This window comes from Hemitrygon akajei, unplaced genomic scaffold (assembly GCF_048418815.1).
Source record: "Hemitrygon akajei unplaced genomic scaffold, sHemAka1.3 Scf000075, whole genome shotgun sequence".
Lineage (NCBI taxonomy): Eukaryota > Metazoa > Chordata > Chondrichthyes > Myliobatiformes > Dasyatidae > Hemitrygon > Hemitrygon akajei.
In genome coordinates, this window is record NW_027331961.1 from 1,668,082 (window position 1) to 1,695,133 (window position 27,052).

Below are 27,052 nucleotides of genomic sequence, written 5' to 3' on the forward strand. Positions count from 1 at the left end.
AAGAGGAAGGGGAACGGGGGAGAGAGATCCTGCAGGAGGAAGGGAGATGGGGGAGAGAGATCCCGCAGGTGGAAGTGGGACGGGGGAGAGAGAATTCTCAGGAGGAATGCTGACGGGGGAGAGAGATCCCGCAGGAGGAAGGGCGACGGGGGTAGAGAGATCCCGCAGGAGGAAGGGGGACGGGGTAGAGAGATCCCACAGGAGGAAAGGGTATGGGGAAGAGATCCCACAGGAAAAAGGGGGATGGGGAAGATAGATCCCACTGGAGGAAGGGGAATGTGATCCCACAGGAGGAAGGGGAATGGGGCAGAGAGATCCCACAGGAGGAAGGGGGATGGGGAAGAGAGATCTCACAGGAGGATGTGGGACGGGGGAGAGAGATCCCGCAGGAGGAAGTGGGACGGGGGAGAGAGATCCCGCAGGAGGAAGGGGGACGAGGGAGAGAGATCCCGCAGGAGGAAGGGGGACCGGGTAGATAGATCCCGCAGGAGGAAGGGGGACGGGGCAGAGAGATCCCACAGGAGGAAGGGGGACGGGGTGGAGAGATCCCGCAGGAGGAAGGGGGACGGGGTAGAGAGATCCCGCAGGAGGAAGGGGTATGGGGTAGAGAGATCCCACAGGAGGAAGTGGTATGGGGTAGAGAGATCCCACAGGAAAAAGGGGGATGGGGGAAGTGAGATCCCACTGGAGGAAGGGGGATGGGGCAGAGAGATCCCACAGGAGGAAGTGGGACGGGGGAGAGAGATCACGCAGGCAGAAGGGGGATGGTGGGACTGGGGAGAGTGATCCCACAACAGGAAGGGGGACGAGAGAGAGTGATCCTACAAGAGGAAGGGGGACGGGGGAGAGAGATCCTGCAGGGGGAAGGGGTATGGGGGAGAGGGATCCCTCAGGAGGAAGGGGGATGGGGGAGAGAGATCCCACTGGAGGAAGGGGTATGGGGGAGAGATATCCCGCAGGAGGAAGGGGGATGGGTTAGCGAGATCCCACAAGAGGAAGGGGGATGGGGGAGCGAGATCCCACAGGAGGAAGGGGGATGGGGGTGAGTGCTCCCACACGAGGAAGGGGGACGGGGGAGAGAGATCCCGCAGGAGGAGGGGGGATGGGGGTCCGGGGAGAGTGATTCCACAACAGGAAGGGGGACGGGAGAGAGTGATCCTACAAGAGGAAGGGGAACGGGGGAGAGAGATCCTGCAGGAGGAAGGGGGATGGGGGAGAGAGATCCCGCAGGTGGAAGTGGGACGGGGGAGAGAGAATTCTCAGGAGGAATGGGGACGGGGGAGAGAGATCCCGCAGGAGGAAGGGCGACGGGGTAGAGAGATCCCGCAGGAGGAAGGGGGACGGGGGAGAGAGATCCCGCAGGAGGAAGGGCGACGGGTTAGAGAGATCCCGCAGGAGGAAGGGGGACGGGGGTAGAGAGATCCCACAGGAGGAAAGGGTATGGGGAAGAGATCCCACAGGAAAAAGGGGGATGGGGAAGATAGATCCCACTGGAGGAAGGGGAATGTGGCAGAGAGATCCCACAGGAGGAAGGGGGATGTGATCCCACAGGAGGAAGGGGAATGGGGCAGAGAGATCCCACAGGAGGAAGGGGGATGGGGAAGAGAGATCTCACAGGAGGATGTGGGACGGGGGAGAGAGATCCCGCAGGAGGAAGTGGGACGGGGGAGAGAGAATTCTCAGGAGGAAGGGGGACGGGGGAGAGAGATCCCGCAGGAGGAAGGGGGACCGGGTAGAGAGATCCCGCAGGAGGAAGGGGGACGGGGTGGAGAGATCCCGCAGGAGGAAGGGGGACGGGGTAGAGAGATCCCGCAGGAGGAAGGGGAATGGGGCAGAGAGATCCCACAGGAGGAAGGGGGATGGGGAAGAGAGATCTCACAGGAGGATGTGGGACGGGGGAGAGAGATCCCACAGGAGGAAAGGGTATGGGGAAGAGATCCCACAGGAAAAAGGGGGATGGGGGAAGGGAGATCCCACTGGAGGAAAGGGAATGGGGCAGAGAGATCCCACAGGAGGAAGGGGGATGTTGAATACAGATCCCACGGGAGGAAGGGGGATGGGAGAGAGAGATCACACAGGAGGAAGGGGACGGGGGTGAGGGATCCCGCAGGAGGAATGGGGACGGGGGAGAGAGATCCCGCAGGAGGAAGGGGGACGGGGGAGAGGGATCCCTCAGGCGGAAGGGGGACGGGGGAGAGAGATCCCGCAGGAAGAAGGGGAATGTGGGAGAGAGATCCCTCAGGTGGAAGGGGGATGGGTGTAAAAGATCCCGCAGGCGGAAGGGGGATGGGGGAAAGTGATCCCACAAGAGGAATGGGGAAGAGAGATCCCGCAGGAGGAAAGGGGATGGGGGAGAGAGCTCCCACAGCAGGAAGGGGGATGGGGGAGAGAGCTCCCGCAGGAGGAATGGGGATGGGGGAGACAGTTCCCGCAGGAGGAATGCGGATGGGGCAGAGCGATCCCACAGGAAGAAGGGGGATGGGGAGAGAGAGATCCCACGGGAAGAAGGGGAATGGGAGAGAGAGATCCCACAGGAGGAATGGGGACGGGGGAGAGGGATCCCTCAGGAGGAATTGGGACGGGCGAGAGAGAGTTCCCACAGGAGGAAGCGGGACGCGGGATAGAGATCCCAGTGGAGGAAGGGCGATGCGGGAGAGAGATCCCACAGGAGGAAGTGGGATGGGGGAGAGAGATCCCGCAAGAGGAAGGGGGTCGGGGGAGAGGAATCCCGCAGGAGGAAGGAGGACGGGGGAGAGGTATCCCTCAGGAGGAAGCAGGACGGGAAGAGCGATCCCACAAGAGGAAGGGGGATGGGGGAGAGAGATCCCGCAGGAGGAATGGGGATGGGGCGACGGGGGAGTGGGATCCCGCAGGAGGAAGGGGATCGGGGGAGAGAGATCCCGCAGGAGGAAGTGGGACGGGGGAGAGAGAATTCTCAGGAGGAAGGGGGACGGGGGAGAGAGATCCCGCAGGAGGAAGGGGGACCGGGTAGGGAGATCCCGCAGGAGGAAGGGGGACGGGGTGGAGAGATCCCGCAGGAGGAAGGGGAATGGGGCAGAGAGATCCCACAGGAGGAAGGGGGATGGGGAAGAGAGATCTCACAGGAGGATGTGGGACGGGGGAGAGAGATCCCACAGGAGGAAAGGGTATGGGGAAGAGATCCCACAGGAAAAAGGGGGATGGGGGAAGGGAGATCCCACTGGAGGAAGGGGAATGGGGCAGAGAGATCCCACAGGAGGAAGGGGGATGTTGAATACAGATCCCACGGGAGGAAGGGGGATGGGAGAGGGAGATCACACAGGAGGAAGGGGACGGGGGTGAGGGATCCCGCAGGAGGAATGGGGACGGGGGAGAGAGATCCCGCAGGAGGAAGGGGGACGGGGGAGAGGGATCCCTCAGGCGGAAGGGGGACGGGGGAGAGAGATCCCGCAGGAAGAAGGGGAATGTGGGAGAGAGATCCCTCAGGTGGAAGGGGGATGGGTGTAAAAGATCCCGCAGGCGGAAGGGGGATGGGGGAGAGTGATCCCACAAGAGGAATGGGGAAGAGAGATCCCGCAGGAGGAAAGGGGATGGGGGAGAGAGCTCCCACAGCAGGAAGGGGGATGGGGGAGAGAGCTCCCGCAGGAGGAATGGGGATGGGGGAGACAGTTCCCGCAGGAGGAATGCGGATGGGGCAGAGCGATCCCACAGGAAGAAGGGGGATGGGGAGAGAGAGATCCCACGGGAAGAAGGGGAATGGGAGAGAGAGATCCCACAGGAGGAATGGGGACGGGGGAGAGGGATCCCTCAGGAGGAATTGGGACGGGCGAGAGAGAGTTCCCACAGGAGGAAGCGGGACGCGGGATAGAGATCCCAGTGGAGGAAGGGCGATGCGGGAGAGAGATCCCACAGGAGGAAGTGGGATGGGGGAGAGAGATCCCGCAGGAGGAAGGGGGTCGGGGGAGAGGAATCCCGCAGGAGGAAGGAGGACGGGGGAGAGGTATCCCTCAGGAGGAAGCAGGACGGGGAGAGCGATCCCACAAGAGGAAAGGGGATGGGGGAGAGAGATCCCGCAGGAGGAATGGGGATGGGGCGACGGGGGAGTGGGATCCCGCAGGAGGAAGGGGATCGGGGGAGAGAGATCCCACAGGTGGAAGTAGGATGGGGGAGAGAGCTCCCACAGGAGGAAGGGGGATGTGGAAGAGAGATCCCACAGGAGTAAGGGGGATGGGAGAGAGAGATCCCACAGGAGGAAGGGGGATGGGAGAGAGAGATCCCAGAGGAGGAAGGGGGGTGGGGCGGAGAGATCCCACAGGAGGCAGGGGGATGGGGAAGAGAGATCTCACAGGAGGAAGCGGGAAGGGGGAGAGAGTTCCCACAAGAGGAAGGGTGACGGGGAAGAGAGATCCCACAGGAGGAAGGGGGACGGGGTAGAGAGATCCCGCAGGAGGAAGTGGGACGGGGGAGAGAGATCCCGCAGGAGGAAGTGGGACGGGGGAGAGAGAATTCTCAAGAGGAAGGGGGACGGGGGAGAGAGATCCCGCAGGAGGAAGGGGGACGGGGTAGAGAGATCCCTCAGGAGGAAGGGCGACGGGGTAGAGAGATCCCGCAGGAGGAAGGGGGACGGGGTAGAGAGATCCCACGGGAAGAAGGGGAATGGGGAGGAGAGAACACACAGGATGAAGGGGGTTTGCGAAGAGAGATCCCATAGGCGGATGGGGGATAGGAAAGAGGGATCTCACAGGAGGAAGGGGAATGGGGGAGAGAGATCCCACAGGGGGAAGGGGAATGGGGGAGAGAGATCCCACAGGAGGAAGGGGGATGGGGGAGAGGATCCCACAGGAGAGGGGGGGGTGGGTAAAGACATTCCACTGGAGAATGAGGAAAGGGTAATAGAGAGCCCACAGGAGGAATGGGGATGGGGATGAGATCCCTAAGAATCGAAAGGGGGATTGGGATAAGAGTTCCCACTGGAGGATTCCACGGGTAAACGATAATGCTACAGGTCGAAAGGATGCAGAAAATCTTTGTACGTGTGTGTTGGGTCTGAACAGAGACCCAGAGGAGATGCGTCCTCGCTCTCTGTGTATCTGGTAGTGAGCAAAGTCACACACTATCAAGGGCAGGGGAGGACAATCTCACAATGGTATTTCTTTCCTTCTCACTGGGACAGTCTGCTGACGGTCTCTTGTCCCTTACCGGGAAGGGGGTGTGAATCTCTGACCCACCTGCTGGAGTCAGTGTCGGTCTGGGTGTCAGTAACAGTCAGACGGAACATTGTCAATGGACGTGTCACAGGCAGCAGGAAACACGGCCATTCCTGTGATTTACTACCATTAAACCAATGGTCGTTGTTCACTGATCTGATGAAGTTTTCAACATCCCTTCACAAGGAACCACAGAACCCTCCCGTCCTTGGGGAATCACTGACCGATCCCCTGGGCATTTGTCAGAATTCTTCACAATCGGATTTATCACTGTTTAACCCAAATCTCTTTACATTGAAATGACACAATAGAACAGTTTCACAGTTCAGAGTGAGAGTTAAATCAAGTTACCTCAACGCCCGGCACTTGTGCAGCCCGGGTCCCAGCCGCTGGATTCCTTCACACTGAATGTGACAGTTCTCCAGGTCGAGGTGTTTTATTGTATCACAGAGTCCGATGACATGAGACAGGACCGCGCAGTCAATCGGGGTCAGTGTCACTCCACTGAATGAAAGTGTTTCCACAGATCCCAGTGCGCCCTGAGCCAGTCCACGATTCTGAGACTCAAACAGGTAGTGCAATGTGTTCAGGAGGCTCCTTTTACCAGCTTCACTCCATGTGTTTCCACTCTTGCGTTTAACCTCCTCCTTCACCCAATCAATCACCCGGCAGATTGTTTCATGAGGAAATGGACCCAGAAACTCCTCCAGGCCCCGAGCTGTCATTGGGGAGGAGAGACCAGCAACAAAACGGAGAAATACCTCAAATCGCCCATCTGTCATGTTGTGGGCTTCAGTGAGGAATATCAGGATATCCCCAGGATGTGGATTCAGGAATTGTGCGACTGCAGCTACAAACTCTTGGATGGTGAGGTGTGGGAATGTGTACACCACACTCTGGGCAGAATCCTCTCTCTCCAAAAGCTCCATCAAGAACCCAGACAGGAACTGGGAAGGCTGAAGATTGTACTTGATCAAATCTCCATCTGTAAACACAATCTTCTTCTCGGACACTCCTCTGAAGGCCATCTGACCAACCCTGAGTAACACATCACGGGGGTTCTCAATCTCACGGCCGTGGTTTTTCAGGATGTTATAAATATAGTAGGAGTACAGTTGGGTGATGGTCTTGGGAACTCGCTGCGGGTCCCTGACTCTTTTTGTGAAGAAGGGGCCCAGTGCCAGAGCGAGGATCCAGCAGTAGGAGGGGTTGTAGCACATGGTGTACAGGATCTCGTTCTCCTTCACGTGTTTGAAAACAGCTTCGGCCACCGTCTGATCTTCAAAATGTCTGATGAAATATTCCTTCCGTTCCTCACTAACAAATCCCAGGATTTCAGCCCGGACACTGATATCCGCCTTTTCCAATAAATGTAACGCAGTGGGGCGGGTGGTCACCAGCACTGAACACCCTGGGAGCAGCTTGCCCTGGATTAAACTGTACACAATGTCAGACACTTCACACCTCCACTCGAGATCTGGGCACTGGTGCTTGGGTTCTGTATCTCTCCGACTGTTCGCAAAATCGATTCTGTGTTTGAATTCATCCAAACCATCGAATATAAACAGTAATCCCTCTGCGTTCTTCCAGACTTCTCTCAGGATATTCCCAAAGTAAGGATACTGATCCAGAATCAGTTCCTTCAGGTTTATTCGACAGTTAATACTGTTTAAATCTCGGAATTTGAAACTGAAGACAAATTGGAATTGTTGGTATATTTTCCCCATGGCCCAGTCATAAACAATCTTTTGTACCATCGTTGTTTTCCCGATCCCCGGGACTCCGGCCACTGCTGCTGAACTCCCAGATTTGGATTTACTCCGGGAAAAGCTGCTCTGGAATAACTGATCAGTACGGATTTTTTCCAGCTGACTGCGGAGTTGTTTCTCTCTATAATCCTCATGGTCTCTGCCTCTTGCCAGCAGCTCATGTTCCACCAGTGTCCAATCTCGAACAGTAGAAATGACCGTGAGCTCAGCGTATCGATCAGCCAGCTGGAAAACCTTCACCTTCTCCGTCATCAGGATCGTGTTCACTCTCAGTGTTTCAGTTTGTGCCCGCAGAGTCTCCTTGTGTTTCTGTTGAACATCTTCCATGGGAACAGAGAACATATTCAAAACGTTAAATGGCTCATCTGACAAAGAACTTTATAATGGTATTTCAGCATTCAGTGTTTGAGATTTCATGAATAAATTCAATGCTTCCATGGATATTAGGACAGAAAGTAAAATTCTGTTCACAGACATGGAATTGACAGCAATGGATGTTCCTGAAAATGTCCAATCCTCATGTTCTGGTTCTAGTTATTTGTGAAGGTGAACATTCCCCTGATTGCACTTTCTGAGGAAGCTTAAACAAGCATCACTCCCCACTAACATCTTAACTGCATTCTACAGAGGCGTGGTTGAGAGTGTGCTGACCTTTTGCATCACAACCTGGGACTCCAGCTGCAGTGCTGCCGACAAAAAAGCCTTGCAGGGGGTGGTTAGGGGAGCAGAGAAGGTTATTGGGGTCTCCCTACCTTCTGTCCAAGACCTCTTTCAACGTCGATGCCTCCAGAAGACACGTTACATCATTAAAAACCCCTCACACCCTCTCCATGAACTGTTTGTTCTTCTGCCATCAGGCAAACGTTACAGGAGCATCAAAACTAAAACCACAAGGCTACTAAACAGCTTCCTCCCACAGGCAGTCAGACTGCTAAATAGCTGCTCTACCTGACTCTGCTTTGGACACTTTTAACTTGCACTGGACACTTATAACTTGATTTAAAGCGACATGTGGCTGTTGTGTTTTATTACTTATTGTTGTGTTTATTATTTAGTGTTGCGTTTGTTATGTTATGATTGCACTGCTCCTGGGAAACGCTGTCTCATTCTACCCTGCAGAGCTGATGTACGGTTGGAATGACAATAAAGTTTTTGAATCTTGAATATCCTATTGCAGTCCTGACTGCACTCCCGTTACAACAACATTTCACTATATTTAAAGCATTGTTTGCCTCATTAACAGACGATGTTAATGTTGATCTGGTTTGGAACTATGGAGAGCAGGACACTGTGCATTTTGGCCAATCTGCACACTGGGGAGTCACAGGTGTCCACTGCTCTTGCATCAAAACAGGAGCAGAATATGCGGGAAATACTCAAGTCGGGCAGCGTCTGGGGGAGAATCACAGTGAAGTTGCGGATCGATAACCCATCGGAACGACAGGAATGATGTTGTATTTATTATTTAGTGTTGTGTTTGTTATGTTATGATTGCACTGCTCCTGAGAAATCCCGTGAAGGCAGTGGAGTTTTGAGATCAGAGTTTTCTTGTTCCTGGGTGAGCTGCCAATCACAGCCGACAAGCCCCATCTGCCCAAAGCGACTGGTTATAAGGCACCAGTAACCCACCTCTGCCCCTTCTCCTGTGGGAAGAAACGCTTCCACCGGGATTAGTGGCTAAACCGCACGTGAAGGCCAAGAGCTGGACAGAGGCTACTCGCCACTGGGAGCATTTAATAGGTCGCAGCAGCTCATCCGCACTGACACCCCCCTACCCCCCGGCTATAACAATCTTAAGCAACCAAGGGGCGCTGTATTATTGACAATGAATCGGTAAATTGGTTTATTATGCACCACTGTAAAATGGAAAACTTTTCTGCATGCGATCCAAATAGATCATTACATCACATCGGTGCAATGAGGTTGTACAAGGAAAAATGGAACAGAATAGTTCAGGGAAACAGTGTTTCAGTTGCCGAGAAAATGCAGTGCAGGCAGACAATAAGGTAGAAGGCCAAAGGATCATTGGGAGGTCAGCGTTGAGTTTTTTTGGGACTATGTTCCTAAACTAGAAATCAACACCTTAAACTACAGTACTGTGCAGAAGTCTGAGGTGTATATTAGGACTGACACATTTTGTCTTTCATTTTCTAGTTTGCACTTTATCCCGTTGTGATGTGGTTTGAACGGCATCGTCTGGATGAAAGGTGCTTTATAAATAAGTCATTATTATTATTATTATTATTATTATTATTATTATTATTATTATTATTATTATTATTATTATTATTATCATCATCATCATCATCATCATCTTAACCTAAACTGGTAAAACTTGACGTACAGGCATAGCCAAGCACACTCGTGTCCCAATTGATAGGAGATTTCAGACTATACTCGTGGTGTATAGTGTTATGGGTTTTCGAAGATTTACACAAGTATCGCCGTGTGGGCCTAATTTATTAATACTATTCTGAAAAGCCTTTAGGATGATACCAGTTATTGATATTACGATTGGGATAAATAATACCCTGTTCGTGTTCCATAGTCTTTCATTTTGCCATTTCAATTCAACATATTTCTGGTATTGTTTTTTACTAATTCATTTCTGTAAGTTATGTGTGTTTGGAATGGCTATATATATTTAAAAAGTTGCTTTTGCTTGTTTATCCTGTAAAATTACATCCGAACGCAGATCATGTATTATCCTATCTGAAATAATGATCGGACGCAGTATGATATGAAGGACTCTAACTCTAAAAGTGGAACTCTAAAAGTAATTTACGTTTAGTAAATTATGGTGTTTTTCATCAGTTGTAGTTTAAGCAATGTTTTTGTGAATGTTGTCCGCCATTTTATTGTGCTTGTGCAAGTAATGAGATACAGTTGAACGACTGCAGGATCTTGTAAAGTCGGATTGTTTGTAGTTTCTCTTAGAATTTTCAGCATATATCGTCTTGGACCTATTAGTCGTTTATTGTGTATTATTGATAACTACATGTGTCAACAACCTTGTCCTGTATTGCTACAATGATCCCTTCTGTTTCTGGTAAGAGGTCTCCAACTCTGAGACAGGAGCTCGACGCTTCCTTGTCGACATCTATGTCAATAGAGCTAATTGTGGATTTCAGAAAAGGCGAGATGAGGGAACACGACACACCAGTCCTCACAGAGGGATCTGATGTGGAACGAGTGAGCAATTCTATATTCCTGGCTGTCAGTATCTCCGAGTATCTAACCTGGACCCAATATATCGATGCAACTACAGAGAAGGCACAACAGTGGCTATATTTCATCAGGAGTTTCCAACATCACTCGAATATTTCTACAAATGTAACTTGCAGAGCATTGTAACTGGCTGCATCACCGTCTGGTTCACGAGGAACGGAGTAAGGCGCACACTCAACGATTCAGGAGCAACTTCTCCTCTACCATGCAGTTTCCAAATGGACATTGAACCCATCGATACTGCCTCACAAATCTCTTTTTAAATTTCTATTTCTGCACTACTTATTTAGTTTAATATTTCATATAATCACACAGACATGCACAGCTATATATGTCCAACTTCCAGGCCCTGAAGCCACTTCGCTGCTCAGCCAGATCCACCGTCTGACAGGCCACATGTCTCGCATGGATAACTCCAGGTTACCGAAAGCAGTACTCTACGGAGAACTCTCTCAGGGCAAGTGACATCGTGGTGCCCCGCGCAGGAGGTACAAAGACCAAATTAAGCAGAGGCTTTCTCAGGTAAATATGGAGGTCAACGAGTGGCAGCCGCTGATCCACGGAAAAGCCACGAATTCTGAGGAACCCAGAAGAGCGACTGCTGAAAAGAAGAGGGGATGCAAGAAGGATACAACTACCCAAGCGCCTGCATCCCAGCTGTCCCTGTGTCCCAACTGCTCCCGTCCACAGATCCAGAATTGGCCCCTACCGTCACCAACAATCGTGTCGTCATCCGGTACCACCACCACCCCCCACAGACAGACAGACAGACACACACACACACACACACACACAAACCTATTTGGGAAGAGAACAGGATTTAGGGTATGTTTCATGATCATTAATGCTTGGTGGAACCCCGGAATGTCCATGCCCCCAAATCCTTTTGTTCCCCGGATCTGGAGTACCTGGTGCTGCTGTGTAAACCTTTCCGGCTGCCAAGGGAGTTCCCGGCTGTTATTATCACAGCTGTGTAATAACAACATCCCCCAGTTGTGTGTTATTGTCACAGAGGGGAGATGATTTCCTTCACAAATCGGTCAGGACTTCCCAAACCACAAAATTTGTATCAACAGTTCCGTGTGAACAGCACTTGTCGTGTGACCGACTGCTTACATTGCTGGTGATCAGCAGGAGCTCAAGAAATTCAGCTCCGATCTCTGCAAAGTCATCCAGGCAGCGAAATGACAACACAGAGATCGTATTCAGGCACAGCTCTCCACCAACAACACACACAGCTTATGGCAAGCTCTGCACCCCAATGCAGACTTCAGAGCTAAGTGCAGTGGTGCTGCCAACATCGCTGCCTGTCTCCCAGAGGATCTAAGTCTCTTTACGCTCGGTTCGATATCGCCAACACTGAGACCCCGAGGAGAGCCGACAAAGCGACCTGCACATTGGTCATCTCTGAGGCTGAAGTTCGCAGGTGTTTCCAACGAGTGGACAGTCTCAAGCCTGCGGGACCGGACGGCGTCCCAGGGCGGGTACTCAGGATGCGCGCGGCACAACTGGCAGGTGTATCTACGGATATTTTTAATCTCACCCTCTCCCAATGTAGAATTCCCTCCTGCTTCAAATCATCTACCATTGTTCCTGTACCTAAAACAACTAAGGCAACGTGTCTGAACGTCTGGCGTCCTGTCGCACTCACCTCAATAATAAGCAAATGCTTTGAGAGACTGGTCAAGGACTGCATCTGCAGCTTGTTACCACCCACACTGGACCCCCTACAATTCACCTACCGACACAACCCATCAACAGATGACACAACAGCGACTGCTCTGCACACCTCCTTAAACATCTGGAGAAGAGGGATGCTTATGTGAGAATGATGTTATTAGACTACAGTTCAGCATTCAATACCATCATTCCCTCCAGGCTTGACAAGAAGCTCAGAGACCTCGGCCTTCACCCTGCCTTGTGCAGCTGGGTCCTGGATTTCCTGTCAGCAAGTGGTAAGAGTGGGCTCCCTCACCTCTGCCCCTCTGACCCTCAACACAGGAGCCCCTCAGGGCTGTGTCCTAAGCTCCCTCCGTTACTCTCTGTATGCGCATGACTGTGTCGCTACCCACAGCTCCAATCTGCTAAATAAATTTGCTGAGGATACTATATTTATTGGCCAAATCTCAAATAATAACGAGGCAGCCTACACAGAAGAAGTCACCACCCTGACACAGTGGTGACAAGAAAACAACTTCTCCCTCAATGTCGCAAAAACAAAGGAGCTGGATGCAATGTTGCAAAGACAAGAGGAATGGAGACGGGCTAACCCCTATTGACATCAATGGATCTGGGGTTGAGAGAGTGAACAGCTTTAAGTTCCTCGGCATTCACATCACTGAGGACCTCACGTGGTCTGTACACATCAATTGTGTGGTGAAAAAAGGCACAACAGCACCTCTTTCACCTCAGACAGAACCATAGAACCATAGAACATTACAGCACAGAAACAGGCCTTTTGGCCCTTCTTGGCTGTGCCGAACCATTTTTCTGCTTAGTCCCACTGACCTGCACCTGGCCCATATCCCTCCAAACCCCTCTCATCCATATACCTGTCCAAGTTTTTCTTAAATGTCAAAGTGATTCCGCATTCACCACTTCATCTGGCAGCTCATTCCACACTCCCACCACTCTCCATGTGAAGAAGCCCCCCCCCCATGTTCCCTTTAATGTTTTCGCCCTTCACCCTTAACCCATGACCTCTTTTTTTTCTCCCCTTGCCTCAGTGGAAAAAGCCTGCTTGTATTCCCTCTATCTATACCCATCATAATTTTATATTTCTCTATCAAATCACCTCTCATTCCCTACATGCCAGGGAATAAAGTCCTAACCTATTCAAACTTTCCCTGTAACTCAGTTTCTCAAGTCCCGGCAACATCTTTGTAATCCTTCTCTGCACTCTTTCAACCTTATTAATATCCTTCCTGTAATTAGGTGACCAAAACTGTATACAATACTCCAAATTCGGTCTCACCAATGTCTTATACAACCTCACCATTACATTCCAACTCTTATACTCAGTACTTTGATTTATAAAGGCCAATGTACCAAAAGCTCGCTTTACGACCCTATCTACTTGTGAGGCCACTTTTAGGGAATTATGTATCTATACTCCCAGATTCCTCTGCTCTTCTGCCCTCCCCAGTGTTCTAACATTTACCTTGTATGTTCTAACTTGGTTTGACCTTCCGAAGTGTAATACCTCACACTTGTCCGCATTAAACTCTATCTGCCATTTTTCAGCCCATTCCTCCAACTGGTCCAAATCCCTCTGCAAGCTTTGAAAACCTTCCTCACTGTCCACTACACCTCCAATCTTTGTATCATCAGCAAATTTGCTGATCCAATTTGCTACATTCTCATCCAGATCATTGAGATAGATGACAAATAACAATGGACCCAGCACAGATCCCCGTGGCACACCACTAGTCACAGTCCTCCACTCAGAGTAGCAATCCTCCACTACCACTCTCTGGCTTCTTCCATTGAGCCAATGTCTAATCCAATTTACTACCTCTCCATGTATACCTAGCGACTGAATCTTCCTAACTAACCTCCCATGTGAGACCTTGTCAAAGGCCTTACTGAAGTCCATGTAGACAACATCCACTGCCTTCCCTTCATCCACTTTCCTGGTAACTTCCTCGATAAACTCTAATAGATTGGTTAAACATGACCTACCACGCACAAAGCCATATTGACTTTTTCTAATAAGTCCCTGTCTATCCAAATACCTGGAGATCCTATCTCTTAGTATTCCTTCCAATAATTTACCTACTACCGATGTCAAACATACCGGCCTATAATTTCACGACTTACTTTTTGAGCCTTTTTTAAACAACAGAACTACATGAGCTATTCTCCAATCCTCTGGCACCCGATCCGTGGATATCGACATAATATTTATGCCAGGGCCACTGCAATTTCAACATTAGTCTCCTTCAAGGTCCGAGGGAATACCCTGTCAGGTCCCGGGGATTTATCTACTCTGATTTGCCTCAAGACAGCAAGCACCTCCTCCTCTTTAATCAGTATAAGTTCCATGACCTCCCTACTTGTTTGCCTTGATTCCATAGACTCCATTCTAGTTTCCTTAGTAAATACAGATGCAAAATACCCATTTAAGATCTCCCCCATTTCTTTTGGTTCCATACATAACCGACCACTCTGATCTTCAAGAGGACCAATTTTATCCCTTACTATCATTTTGCTCTTAACATACCTGTAGAAGCTCTTAAAATTATTGTTCACCCTGACTGCCAAAGCAACCTCATGTCTTCTTTTAGCCCTCCTGATTTCTTTCTTAAGTATTTTCTTACTCTTTTTATACTCCTCAAGCATCTTATTTCCTCCCTGTTGCTATACATGTTATACATCTCTCTCTTCTTCTTTATCAGACTTTCAATATCCCTCGATAGCCAAGGCTCCTTATTCTTATTCATTTTGCCTTTAACCCTGACAGGAACATACAAACTCTGCACTCTCAAAATTTCTCCTTTGAAGGTCTCCCACTTACCAATCACATCCTTGCCAGACAACAACCTGTCCCAATCTACGATTTTTAGATCCCTTCTCATTTCTTCAAATTTGGCCCTTTTCAGGTTTAGAACGTCAACCCGAGGACCAGATCTATCTTTATCCATGATCAAGTTGAAACTAATGATGTTATGATCACTGGAACCAAAGTGTTCCCCTACACACACTTCCGTCACCTGCCCTAACTCATTTCCTAATAGGAGATCTAATATTGCATCCTCCCTAGTTGGTACATCTATATATTGATTTAGAAAACTTTCCTGAACACATTTTACAAACTCTAACCCATCTAGACGTTTAAAAGTATGGGAATCCCTATCAATGTGTGGAAAATTAAAATCCTCTACAATCACAGATTTCTGTCTCCTGCAGTTGTCTGTTATCTCTTTGCAGATTTGCTCCTCCAATTCTCGCTGACTATTGGGTAGTCCATAATACAACCCTGTTAATGTGGTCATACCTTCCTGTTTCTATGGCCTCAGTAGACAAGCTAATCTGTACTGCCGAAGCACTGCTGTAATATTTTCCCTGACTAGCTAAGCCACCACCCACCCTTCATCCCTCTGTCTCTATCACGTCTGAAACATCGGAACCCTGGAACACTGAGCTGCCAGTCCTGCCCCTCCTGTAGCCATGTTTCAGTAATGGCTATGATGTCATCATTCCATGTGTCAATCCAGGCCCTCAGCTCGTCTGCCTTTCCCACAATACTCCACGCTTTGAAATATACACACCTCAGAAGATTATTACCACCACACACAACCTTGCTATTTGTGACTTTGCATGAACTACCAACATCATTTATTTTTACCCCCGTTCCACTATCTGCTCTGGCACTCTGGTTCCCATCTAGTTTAAACCCTCCCCAATAAAACTAGCAAACCTCCCTGCAAGTATATTGGTCCCCTTGTAGTTCAGGTGTAACCCGTCTCTCTTGTACAGGTTCCACCTGCCCCTGAAGAGGACCCGATGATCTAGAAATCTGAAACCTGGCCCCCTACACCAGTTTCTCAGCCACGTGTTCATCTGCCAGAGCATCGCACTCTTACCCTCACTGGCACGTGGCATAGCCAGCAATCCGGAGATTACTACCCTCTGTGTCCTGTTTTTCAACTTCCTACCAAGCTCTCTGTACTCACTCATCAGGACATCCTGACTCTTTCTACCTATGTCTTTGGTACCGATGTGTACCACGACATCTGGCTGATCATCCTCCCACCTCAGAATGCTGTGCAGGCGATCAGAGACATCTCTGACCATGGCACCTGGGAGGCAACAAACCATCCGGGAGTCTCTGTCACGACCATAGAATCTCCTGTCTGTACCCCTGACTATGGAGTCCCCTATCACTACCGCTCTCCTCTTACTCCTCCCTCCGTTCTGCACTGCAGAACCAGACTCAGTGCCAGAGATCCGGCTGCCGCAGCTTGTCCCAGGTAAGCCATCCCCCCCAACAGTATCCAAATTGGTATACCTATTTTGGAGGGGAATGGCCATAGAAGAACCCTACATCAACTGCCCTTTCCCCTTCGCTCGCCTGACGGTAACCCAATTACCTGTGCCCTGTTCCTTAGATGTAACTATCTGCCAGAAACTACTATCTATAATCTGCTCAGTCTTTCGAATGATCCGGAGGTCATCCAGCTCCTGCTCCAGTTCCCTAATGCGGTCTGTTAGGAGCTGCAGCTGGATGCACTTCTTGCAGGTATTGTTGTCAGGGACACTGGATGTCTCCCTGACTTCCCACATCCTGCAAGAGGAGCATGCCGACATCCTGCCTGGCATATTCTCTAGTCTGAACGAAAAAAAAGAAAAACAGATGGTAGAGATGGTTGAGGACGTTTGGGCTGTGCCCCTAAATGCTAACGATTTTCTATAGGGGCACAATTTTGTGCATCCTGACTGGCTGCATCACTGCCTGGTATGGGAACTGTATTTCTCACAATCGCAGGACTCTGCAGAGAGTGGTGCGGACAGCCCAGTGCATCTGTAGATGTGAACTTCCTATTATTCAGGTCATTTCAGAGATAGGGGGTAAAAAGTGCCCGAAGGATCATTCTGGACCCAAGTCTCACCAAGCACAAACTGTTCCAGCTGCTACCATCCGGGAAATGGTACCGCAGCGTAAAAGCCAGGACCAACAGGCTCCTTGACAGCTTCTTCCACCAGGCCATCAGACTGATTAATTCACGCTGATACAATTCTATTTCCACAATTGGATACATAAATACAGACTCACTGCACACACTTTACTGTAATCGTGCTGCTGGCGCAGAAAAACAATTTTCACGACATGTGTCCATGATATTAACCCTGATCCTGAAAATTTTTATCTGGCTGTTGTCTCATTTTTTTAGATGTTATTCATCATCCTCATACTGTCCTCGTTCATATTAATCCAAGTGCACTCCAGTGCACATGGTGTTTACCAGAAATTGCTATTTAAGTTCTTATTGTTTTGAATATTTTCCAGATCTGTTTCAGACCAGGATATTTTACCAAAATTATACATCGATATGGGCACAGTGAGCGTTTACTACCTTGGTTATATTTTTACTGTTCAGCTCTGTTTGGCAGATTTTCCTGATCCTTGATGTAAATTCAAAGTTTGTTCAGCCTTGCAGTAAATTCAGATTTTCTTCAGCCTTGAAGTAAATTTTGTTGGAAGGTTTTCCTTTTTAAAACTATTATCTATTTTCTTTGCTTATTGATATCCTAAATATACGTTTCATATTCTGTTACATTGCATCCTGATGCTCTGTTTGATATTCTACCGGCTCTATTGCACCTTTCTTTATGTTTATTCATGTTCTGTACTTTCTTAGTCTAAAGTTCATGCTTATATATTTGGAAATTAGTTCCATTATTTGAATGGTTCGTTTCAGCTTTACTGCTGCAAGAGCAAATAATTTCAAATCATCAATGTATAGCTGTGTCAAGGTATAGTTCATATATTTTTCTGATTAGATATCTGATTTTTATCTGTTTCAGTAAATTATGAGTGGGCTTAAAGCTAGACAAAACCATAGTGGGCTTAGTGAGTCGCTTTGGAAAATCCCTCCATTTATTTTGATAGTGGTCGTTGTTCCTCTGTGGTTGTTAATAGGATGATTATTTTACGCGAATGCTTCATCAGTTGTAGAAATTTCACAAGTATTGTATGAATTTTATATATATTTGGAACTTCTCTTAAACACAAGGAACAGAATCAGATGTGTTTTTTTTTTGATTGACAATACAACACTGAAAGTTTTCTGCTTTCCACAGGGTTTGAAATAGAATTACATCATCTGTTATCTGTTGTTCAAACCCGAATGGTATTCTGTCTGCTCTCCTGTGAGTATATTGTGGTTATCTAAGTTGTTATCTGAGTTGTTATTAGTTACGAGATGTACGATGCTATAATTTTAGATATAAAATTGTCTTATTATTATTAAGAGCCAATAATAACACAGTAGGTGACCATTTAGTAATCTTATAAATGCAGAATAAAGCTGCCATTGAGGCTGGTGGTACATACCTTCAGCCTTTTATATGTTCTGCCCCGTGGGAGTATGACAGAGAGGATGTATGAGGTGGTTTGGGGTTCAGTAGCAAGGCTTTGGTTCGGGTTTGTGTCTTGCCAGCTTGATTGAGTTCCTCCAGGAGGTGACAAAGGTGATGGATGCAGTCACACATGGATATTGTCTACTTGTATATTGGTAGAGTGTTTGACAAAGTCCCACATGGGAGGCTCATACAGAATATTAACATGCTTGAGAACTGTGGGGAACTGTCCTGGCTGCCGGGGACACAAACTGGGAGAAATTTCTTGGCTGGCGGGTGGTGAATCTGTGAAATTATTGTCATAGACGGCTGAGGAAGACACTTCATTGGATATATTTAAAATGCAGGTCGATATGTTCCTGATTAGGAAGAGTGTCAACGTTTACTGGGATAATGGGGTAAAGAGGAATTGAAGAGCAAATTCACTGAGCCGAATGGCTTAATTCTGCTCCTAGGTCTTATGGTTTTAGGGAGCATCTGGAGTATTGTGTTCACTTCTGATTGTCCAGCTCTTGGAAGGATTGGAGAGGGTGCAGAACAGGTTCATCAGGATGTTGCCTGGGTTCGGTGGCATGTGCTACAAGTAGAGGTTTGATAAACCTGGTTTGTTTATTCTGGAGTTAGAATAGAGATCTGACTGAGGTGTACAAGTTTGAGAGATATGAGTCTGGGTCGACAGCCTGTATTTTGTTTGTTATTTTTTATATATGACTGGTGTCTAATACCAGAGGGTATTTGGTTAAGGTGAGATGGGGTAAATTTACAGCAATTGTGCGTAGTTTTTTAACAGAGTTCTGGGTGCCTGGAATTTACTGTCTGAGTCAACATGGCTTTGTGAGGGGAAGGTCGTGCCTCTGTCCTGGGACCCCTGCTATTTGTGATTTTTATAAATGACCTGGATGTAGAGGTGGAAGAATGGGTGAGTAAATTTGTGGATGACATGAAGATTGGAGGAGTTGTGGATGGAGCTGTAGGTTGTCGAAGGTTACAAGAGGATATAGACAGGGTGCAGATTTGGGCAGAAAAGTGGCAGATGGGGTTCAATCCGGATAAGTGTGAGGTGATGCATTTTGGAAGGACAAACCAGAATGCTGAGTACAAGTTTAATCGTTGGTTTCTTAAGAGTGTGGATGAACAGAGGGACCTTGGGGTTCAAATCCATACATCCCTTAAGGTCGCTGCATGGGTTGATAGGATAGTTAAGAAGGGCTATGGGATGCTAGGCTTCATTAATAGGGGGACTGAGTTCAAGTGTAGAGAGGCCAAGTTGCAAATCTACAAATCTCTGGTGAGACCGCACTTAGAGTATTGTGTTCAATTCCGGTCACCTCATTATAGGAAGGATGTGGAAGCTATGGAGAGGGTGCAGAGGAGATTTACCAGGATGTTGCCTGGTTTGGAGAACAAGTCATGTGAAGCAAGGTTAGCAGAGCTGGGACTTTTCTCTTTGGAGCGTAGAAGGATGAGAGGGCACTTGATAGAGGTCTAAAAAATTATGAGAGGCATAGATAGGGTGGATTGCTAGAACCTGTTTCCCAGAGCACCAATAGCAAACAATAGAGGGCATATGTACAAAGTTAAGGGAGGGAAGTTTAGGGGAGACATCAGGGGTAAGTTTATTTACAAAGGGTTGTGGGTGCCTGGAACAACTTGCCAGGGATGGTGGTGGAGGCTAAAACATTAAAGGTATTTAAGAACCTCTTGGACAGGCACATGGATGAAAGAAAAATAGAGGGTCACGGGGTAGTGTGGGTTTAGTACTCTTTTTAAAGGAATACATGGCTCGACACAACATCCAGGGCGGAAGAGCCTGTACTGTGCTGTAGTATTCTAGTGTCTAGAGTCTAGTGTCTAGGGTCATGTCGGAGGCAACTATGTTATAGATGCTCCTAGTTATACATGAATGTGCAGGAAATGCAAGGAAATGGTCAATAATATAAGAAAGGATACCAAAGTATATTTTTTTTCTTTCCCGGATATATAAAGAGTGAAAAAAGGGAGAGGGTCAATATCGGACCACTAGAAACTGCTGTTGTAGTTGCAGTAACGGATGAAAAGGAAATGCCAGACAAACTCTGTGCAAGTCACTAGCAGAATTCCAAAAGGTAAAGAACATCAGCAAACAGAATTGCGTGCAGTGCCATTTCAAAGGAAAAGGGGCTTGGAAGATGAAAGGTCTGAAGATAGAAAAGTCACCTGGACTGGGTCATACAGTGTATCAGGAGCCTGCCTGGGGTTTGTTGGGATTCCCAGAGCGTTAGGACCTGGAGTGAAGGCTTCAGCAGAACCAACAGCTGGATTAATAGAAAAATATATTGTAGAATATTCAGGCTGCAAAGAGAGATTCGTTGAATTGTTACTTGAATCCAGAGATCAGCGAATGATTAATGGCGAATTTTGATTCCCAGGTTTTGGCAAGTCACAGACTAACACTTGAGATGTGGTTTGAACTGTGCATTTGATCACTCACCGATCAGCTGAGTGGGTAATTCCGATAAACCTTGGCCAATGTTCATGTATTCCTGTGGATCAGGACCTGTTTAAATATTTAAAAAATCCATGGAAACAGAGCTAAAATAATTAAAATAACTAAAATGTTTATCTCAATGTGCCTTTGGGGTCAGAGCGTGGTTTTAACATACCGAGTTCCTGTATTTCCCTCAGTATTCTGTCCAACTTCGGTAACTCAGTCCTCCACATCAGAAAGGATTCCCACATCGCCCTCCGGGCCCGGGAGCCTTTGCCATTCACCAAACTGAGGAAGAGTCTGGAACTCTCTGTCCGGTTTCCCTTCTCTGTCAGTTCAGTGACTTTCTGCAAAAGGAAACAATGGACTTATTGTGGAGCAGACAGACAGACATGGAGAATGTGCAAGAAAGTGTCTGTAAATGGCCCCGGTAGATTCAGAACAGATGCAGTCACTGGGCTGTTGCTTCATCCTCTCAGGGTTCAGTCATTAACAGAGAAACAGTAACTGAAGGAAATTCTAAATCAATAGTGTGTAAGAATAAGGATTTCCTGACACCCTGCAGTAGATGCAATGTGATTAATTTCCTTGATCTGTCAATGTGCAGCATTGCATCAACAAGATGTGACAACAAGAACGGAAGAGAGGGGAGAGAGAGCAAAAACAAATGGATGGCGGGCATCACTGAATCGTGGCTGACAAAAGTTTATAGTTGGGTGCTTACATCCAAGGATAAATATTGAATGGAAAGGATACGCAGGTAGGTGAAAGTGTTGGGTCGAAACTGCTGTCATTAAAAATGAAAAGTCCTGAGAAAGAGGTGATGTCGGATTAGACAATGTGGATGTTAAGAAACTGCGTAGGTAAAATGACCCTGATGGAAATTATATACAGGCGTGTTAACAGTAGGCAGGATGTGGGCTACAAATTACACCGGGGGAGAGAAGAGGCATGGAAAAAGGTCAATGCTAAAATTGTCACGGGGAGTTTCAATATCCAGGTAGCTTTGGAAAATCAGGTCGGTGCTGAATCCCAAGTGAGGGAATTTATAGAATGCCAATGAGATGGCTTTTGAGAGAAGCCTATGGTTGAGCCCACTATAGGAAAGGCGGATCTGGATTTTGTGTTGTGTATTGAACCAGATTTGATTAGGGAGCTTCAGCTAAATAAACCCTTAAGAGGCAGTGATCATAAAATAGCAGAACTCAGCCAGCAGGTTGAAAGGGAGAAAGTAAAGTTAGAGGTATCACTGCTACAGTAGAATAAAGGAATTACCGCGGCATGAGAGAGGAGAGCGCCCTCTTCTTTGTGGTGGCGTGTTGGGGAGGCAGCATTAACAAGAGGGACGCCTCACGTCTTAATAAGCTGGTAAGGAAGGCGGGCTCTGTCGTGGGCACAGAACTGGAGAGTATAACATCGGTAGCAGAGCGAAGGGCGCTGAGTAGGCTACGGTCAATTATGGAAAACCCTGAACATCCTCTACATAGCACCATCCAGAGACAGAGAAGCAGTTTCAGCGACAGGTTGCTATCGATGCAATGCTCCTCAGACAGGATGAAGAGGTCAATACTCCCCAATGCCATTCGGCTTTACAATTCAAACGCCAGGGGTAGGATATGTTAAAGTGCCGGGGTCAGGACTGAGCTTAAGTTACCATTCAATGTATTTCTTAGTAAACTATTTAAGTACTTTTTAAAAGCTATTTATTAATGCTTTTTGAGAGGGTGATTTTAGATGCATATTTATATTGAGTTAAGTATTGTATGTAATTAGTTTTGCTACAATAAGTGTATGGGACATTGGAAAAATGTTGAATTTCCCCATGGGGATGAATAAAGTATCTATCTATCTATGTATCTATCTATCTATCTATCTATCTATCTATCTATCTATCTATCTATCTATCTATCTATCTATCTATCTAATAAATTCGAAAATGACATTAACAGGGACAATGGCAGAGCAGGAATGGCTGAAGTTTCTCGGAGGACAAACAATCACAATGATGAAGAATTATTCTAAAGGGAGGATGATCAACCGTGGCTGACGAGGTAGTGAAAGCAGCACAAAAGCAAAGGAGAGGGGACTGAAAATTACAAAATATAGTAGAAAGCTGGAGGACTGGGATGTTTCTACAAACCAACAGAAGGCAATTAAAAAGCCGTAAATAGAGAAAATATGAAATATGAAGATAGGCTAGAGAATAATGTAAAATAGCTTACCAAAACGTCCGTCTGATATATGAAGATTGAAAGAGAGGAGAGTGGATATTGGGCTGCTTGAAAATGACAGTGGAGAGGTACTGTCAGGGGACAAGGAAATGCCGGAAGATATTGGTCGGCATTTTGCGTCAGTCCTCACTGTAAAAACACTAGAACGTGCCAGATATTTGAGAATGTCAGGTGGCAGAAGTGAGTGTATTTGCAATTATTGCGGAGAAGGCGCTTGGTAAGCTGAAAGTTCTGAAGATAGATGAGTCCAGATCAACTCACCTGATTGCTTCTGAAAGAGGAGGCTGAAGAGATTGTGGAGACATTAGTAATGATCGCTCAAGAATCACTAGATTTTGGAATGGTTCCGGAGGACTGATCATTTTAAACTATAGGCCAGTTAGTCTGATCAGCGTTTGGGAAGATGTCAGCAGTCGATAATTGAGGATAAGGTTTCGGGGTATTTGGACGCACATGATAAGGAAAAGGCCAACATCCATGGAAGGGAATCTTGCCTGACAGAACTGTTGGAATTTTTTGAGAGAACAGCATGCTGGGTCGACAACGGAGAGTCAGTGCAAGTTGTTTACTTGGACTTCTCGAGGACCTTTGACCAGGTGTCCCACATAGACCGATGAAACAATGGACACATCAGTGGCAATTGGAATGTAGTATAGTGAGGTACATGGCCATATACTTTAGCATAAATAATGAAGACGTAGACTATTTTTGAATCTGGGAGAAAATTCAGAAATCGGAGTTGTAAAGAGTCTCTGGAGACCTGGTGCAGGATTCCTCGCAGTTTGAGTCGGTGTTAGGAAAGGCAAATACAATGCTAGCATTCATTTCGAGAGGATCAGAATATAAGAACAAGCACTGGCCAGTTCGCACTCGCATATTGTGATCCCCTGATCAGAGAAAATATGTGATGGCTTTGTGAAAAATCCACAGAGGAATCTAAACGAACAGAACCAGTGATATTAAACCAGATTTTGATGGGAATGGTTCCTGGATGCACCTGTACTGGCTGGAGTGTGGAAGGATGAGGGGGAATCTAATTGTAACCTGTGGAATATCGAAAGGCATTGAGAGGACGTGGAGATGATGTTTCTAAGTGGGGGAGTCTAGAACCAGACGGAACAGCCTCAGATTAGAGGGACGTCCATTTAGAGCAGAGATGAGCAGATTATTCTGCCAAGGAGTAGTGAATCTATAGAATTCATTGGCAGTGACAGCTGCGGAGACCAGGTCATTGGGTATATTTAAAACAGAGGTTGGTACCTTCTTGACTAGTCTGGTCAGCAAAGTTCACTGGGCGAAGGCAGGAGAATGGGAGAATATCCTTCCAAAGCACCGCCATAAGATTTTCTCGGTCAAGCAATGCAGCACCTCCTCCTCTGGCCCCTCCTACTCTATCACACCTGAAGCAACTAAATCCAGGAATATTTAGTTGCCAATCACACCCTTCCTGCAACCATGTTTCACTAATAGCTACAACATCATAATTCCAGGTATCAATCCACGCTTTCAGCTCATCCACCTTTCTTACAGTGCTCCTAGCATTAAAATAACCATATAACCATATGACAATCACAGCACGGAAACAGGCCATTCCGGCCCTCCTAGTCCGTGCCAAACTCTTAATCTCACCTAGTCCCACCTACCCGCACTCAGCCCATAACCCTCCACTCCTTTCCTGTCCATATACCTATCCAATTTTACCTTAAATGACACAACTGAACTGGCCTCTGCTACTTCTACAGGAAGCTCATTCCACACAGCTATCACTCTCTGTGTAAAGAAATACCCCCTCGTGTTTCCCTTAAACTTTTGCCCCCTAACTCTCAAATCATGTCCTCTCATTTGAATCTCCCCTACTCTCAATGGAAACAGCCTATTCACGTCAACTCTATCTATCCCTCTCAAAATTATAAATACCTCGATCAAATCCCCCCTCAACCTTCTACGCTCCAATGAGTAGAGACCTAACTTGTTCAACCTTTCTCTGTAACTTAAGTGCTGAAACCCAGGTAACATCCTAGTAAATCGTCTCTGCATTCTCTCTAATTTATTGATATCTTTCCTATAATTCGGTGACCAGAACTGTACACAATATTCCAAATTTGGCCTTACCAATGCCTTGTACAATTTTAACATTACATCCTAACTTCTGTACTCAATGCTCTGATTTATAAAGGCCAGCATTCCAAAAGCCTTCTTCACCACCCTATCTACATGAGACTCTACCTTCAGGGAACTATGCACTGTTATTCCTGGATCTCTCTGTTCCACTGCATTCCTCAATGCCCTACCATTTACCCTGTATGTTCTATTTGGATTATTCCTGCCAAAATGTAGAACCTCACACTTCTCAGCATTAAACTCCATCTGCCAACGTTCAGCCCATTCTTCTAACCGGCATAAATCTCCCTGCAAGCTTTGAAAACCCACCTCATTATCCACAACACCTCCTACCTTAGTATCATCAGCATACTTACTAATCCAATTTACCACCCCATCATCCAGATCATTTATGTATATTACAAACAACACTGGGCCCAAAACAGATCCCTGAGGCACCCCGCTAGTCACCGGCCTCCATCCCTATAAACAATCATCCACCACTACTCTCTGGCATCTCCCATCTAGCCACTGTTGAATCCATTTTATTACTCCAGCATTAATACCTAACGACTGAACCTTCTTAACTAACCTTCCAAGTGGAACTTTGTCAAAGGCCTTGCTGAAGCCCATATAGACTACATCCACTGCCTTACCCTCGTCAACATTCCTCGTAACTTTTTCAAAAAATTCAATAAGGTTTGTCAAACATGACCTTCCACGCACAAATCCATGCTGGCTACTCCTAATCAGATCTTGTCTATCAAGATAATTATAAATACTATCTCTAAGAATACTTTCCATTAATTTACCCACCACTGATGTCAAACTGACAGGTCTATAATTGCTAGGCTTACTTCTAGAACCCATTTAAACAATGGAACCACATGAGCAATACGCCAATCCTCCAGCACAATCCCCGTTTCTAATGACATCTGAAAGATCTCCGTCAGAGCTCCTACTATCTCTACACAAACTTCCCTCAAGGTCCTGGGGAATATCCTTTCAGGATCCGGAGATTTATCCACTTTTACATTTCTTGAAAGCGCCAGTACTTCCACCTCTTTAATTGTCATAGGTTCCATAACTTTCTTACTTGTTTCCCACACCTTACACAATTCAATATCCTTCTCCTTAGTGAATACCGAAGAGAAGAAATCGTTCAAAATCTCTCCCATCTCCCTCGGCTCCACACATAGCTGACCACCCTGATTCTCTAAGGGACCAATTTTATCCCTCACTATCCTCTTGCTTTTAATATAACTGTAGAAACCTTTCGGATTTACTTCCACCTTATTTGCCAAACCAAACTCGTATCTTCTTTTAGCTTTTCTAATCTCTTTCTTAAGATTCCTTTTACATTCTTTATATTCCTCGAGCAATTCCTTTACTCCATGCTGCCTATATCTATTGTAGACATCCCTCTTTTTCCGAACCAAGTTTCTAATATCCCTTGAAAACCATGTCGCTTTCAAACCTTTAACCTTTCCTTTCAACTTAACAGGAAAATAAAGATTCTGTACCCTCATAATTTCACCCTTAAATGACCTCCATTTCTCTATTACATCCTTCCCATAAAACAAATTGTCCCAATCCACTCCTTCTAAATCCTTTCGCATCTCCTCAAAGTCAGCCTTTCTCCAATCAAAAATCTCAACTCTAGGTCCAGTCCTGTCCTTCTCAATAATTATATTGAAGCTAATGCTATTGTGATCACTGTACCCGAAGTGCTCCCCAACACATACATCTGTCAGCTGACCTATCGCATTCCCTAACAGGAGATCCAACACTGCCCCATCTCTAGTCGGTACTTCTATGTATTGTTGCAAAAAACTATCCTGCACACATTTCACAAATTCTAAACCATCCAGCCCTTTTACAGAATGAGCTTCCCAATCTATGTGTGGAAAATTAAAATCTCTCACAATCACCACTTTGTGTTTACTACAAATATCTGCTATCTCCTTACACATTTGCTCTTCCAACTCA

At 47.0% G+C, this 27,052-nt stretch overlaps 1 protein-coding gene across 1 annotated transcript in view; it reads right to left on the bottom strand.

The window, feature by feature from the left end:
• Nucleotides 1-5,533: 5,533 nt before the first annotated feature.
• The window catches only part of LOC140722352 (NACHT, LRR and PYD domains-containing protein 3-like), a 28,930-nt gene continuing 7,411 nt past the window's right edge, over nt 5,534-27,052 (bottom strand). The window contains exons 4-6 of the mRNA XM_073037116.1: nt 20,908-21,079; nt 20,736-20,801; nt 5,534-7,275 (exon numbers count right to left, since the gene is read on the bottom strand). Of these exons, the coding sequence (XP_072893217.1) occupies nt 5,534-7,275; nt 20,736-20,801; nt 20,908-21,079 (1,980 nt within the window). The remainder of the gene's footprint in view (nt 7,276-20,735; nt 20,802-20,907; nt 21,080-27,052) is intronic.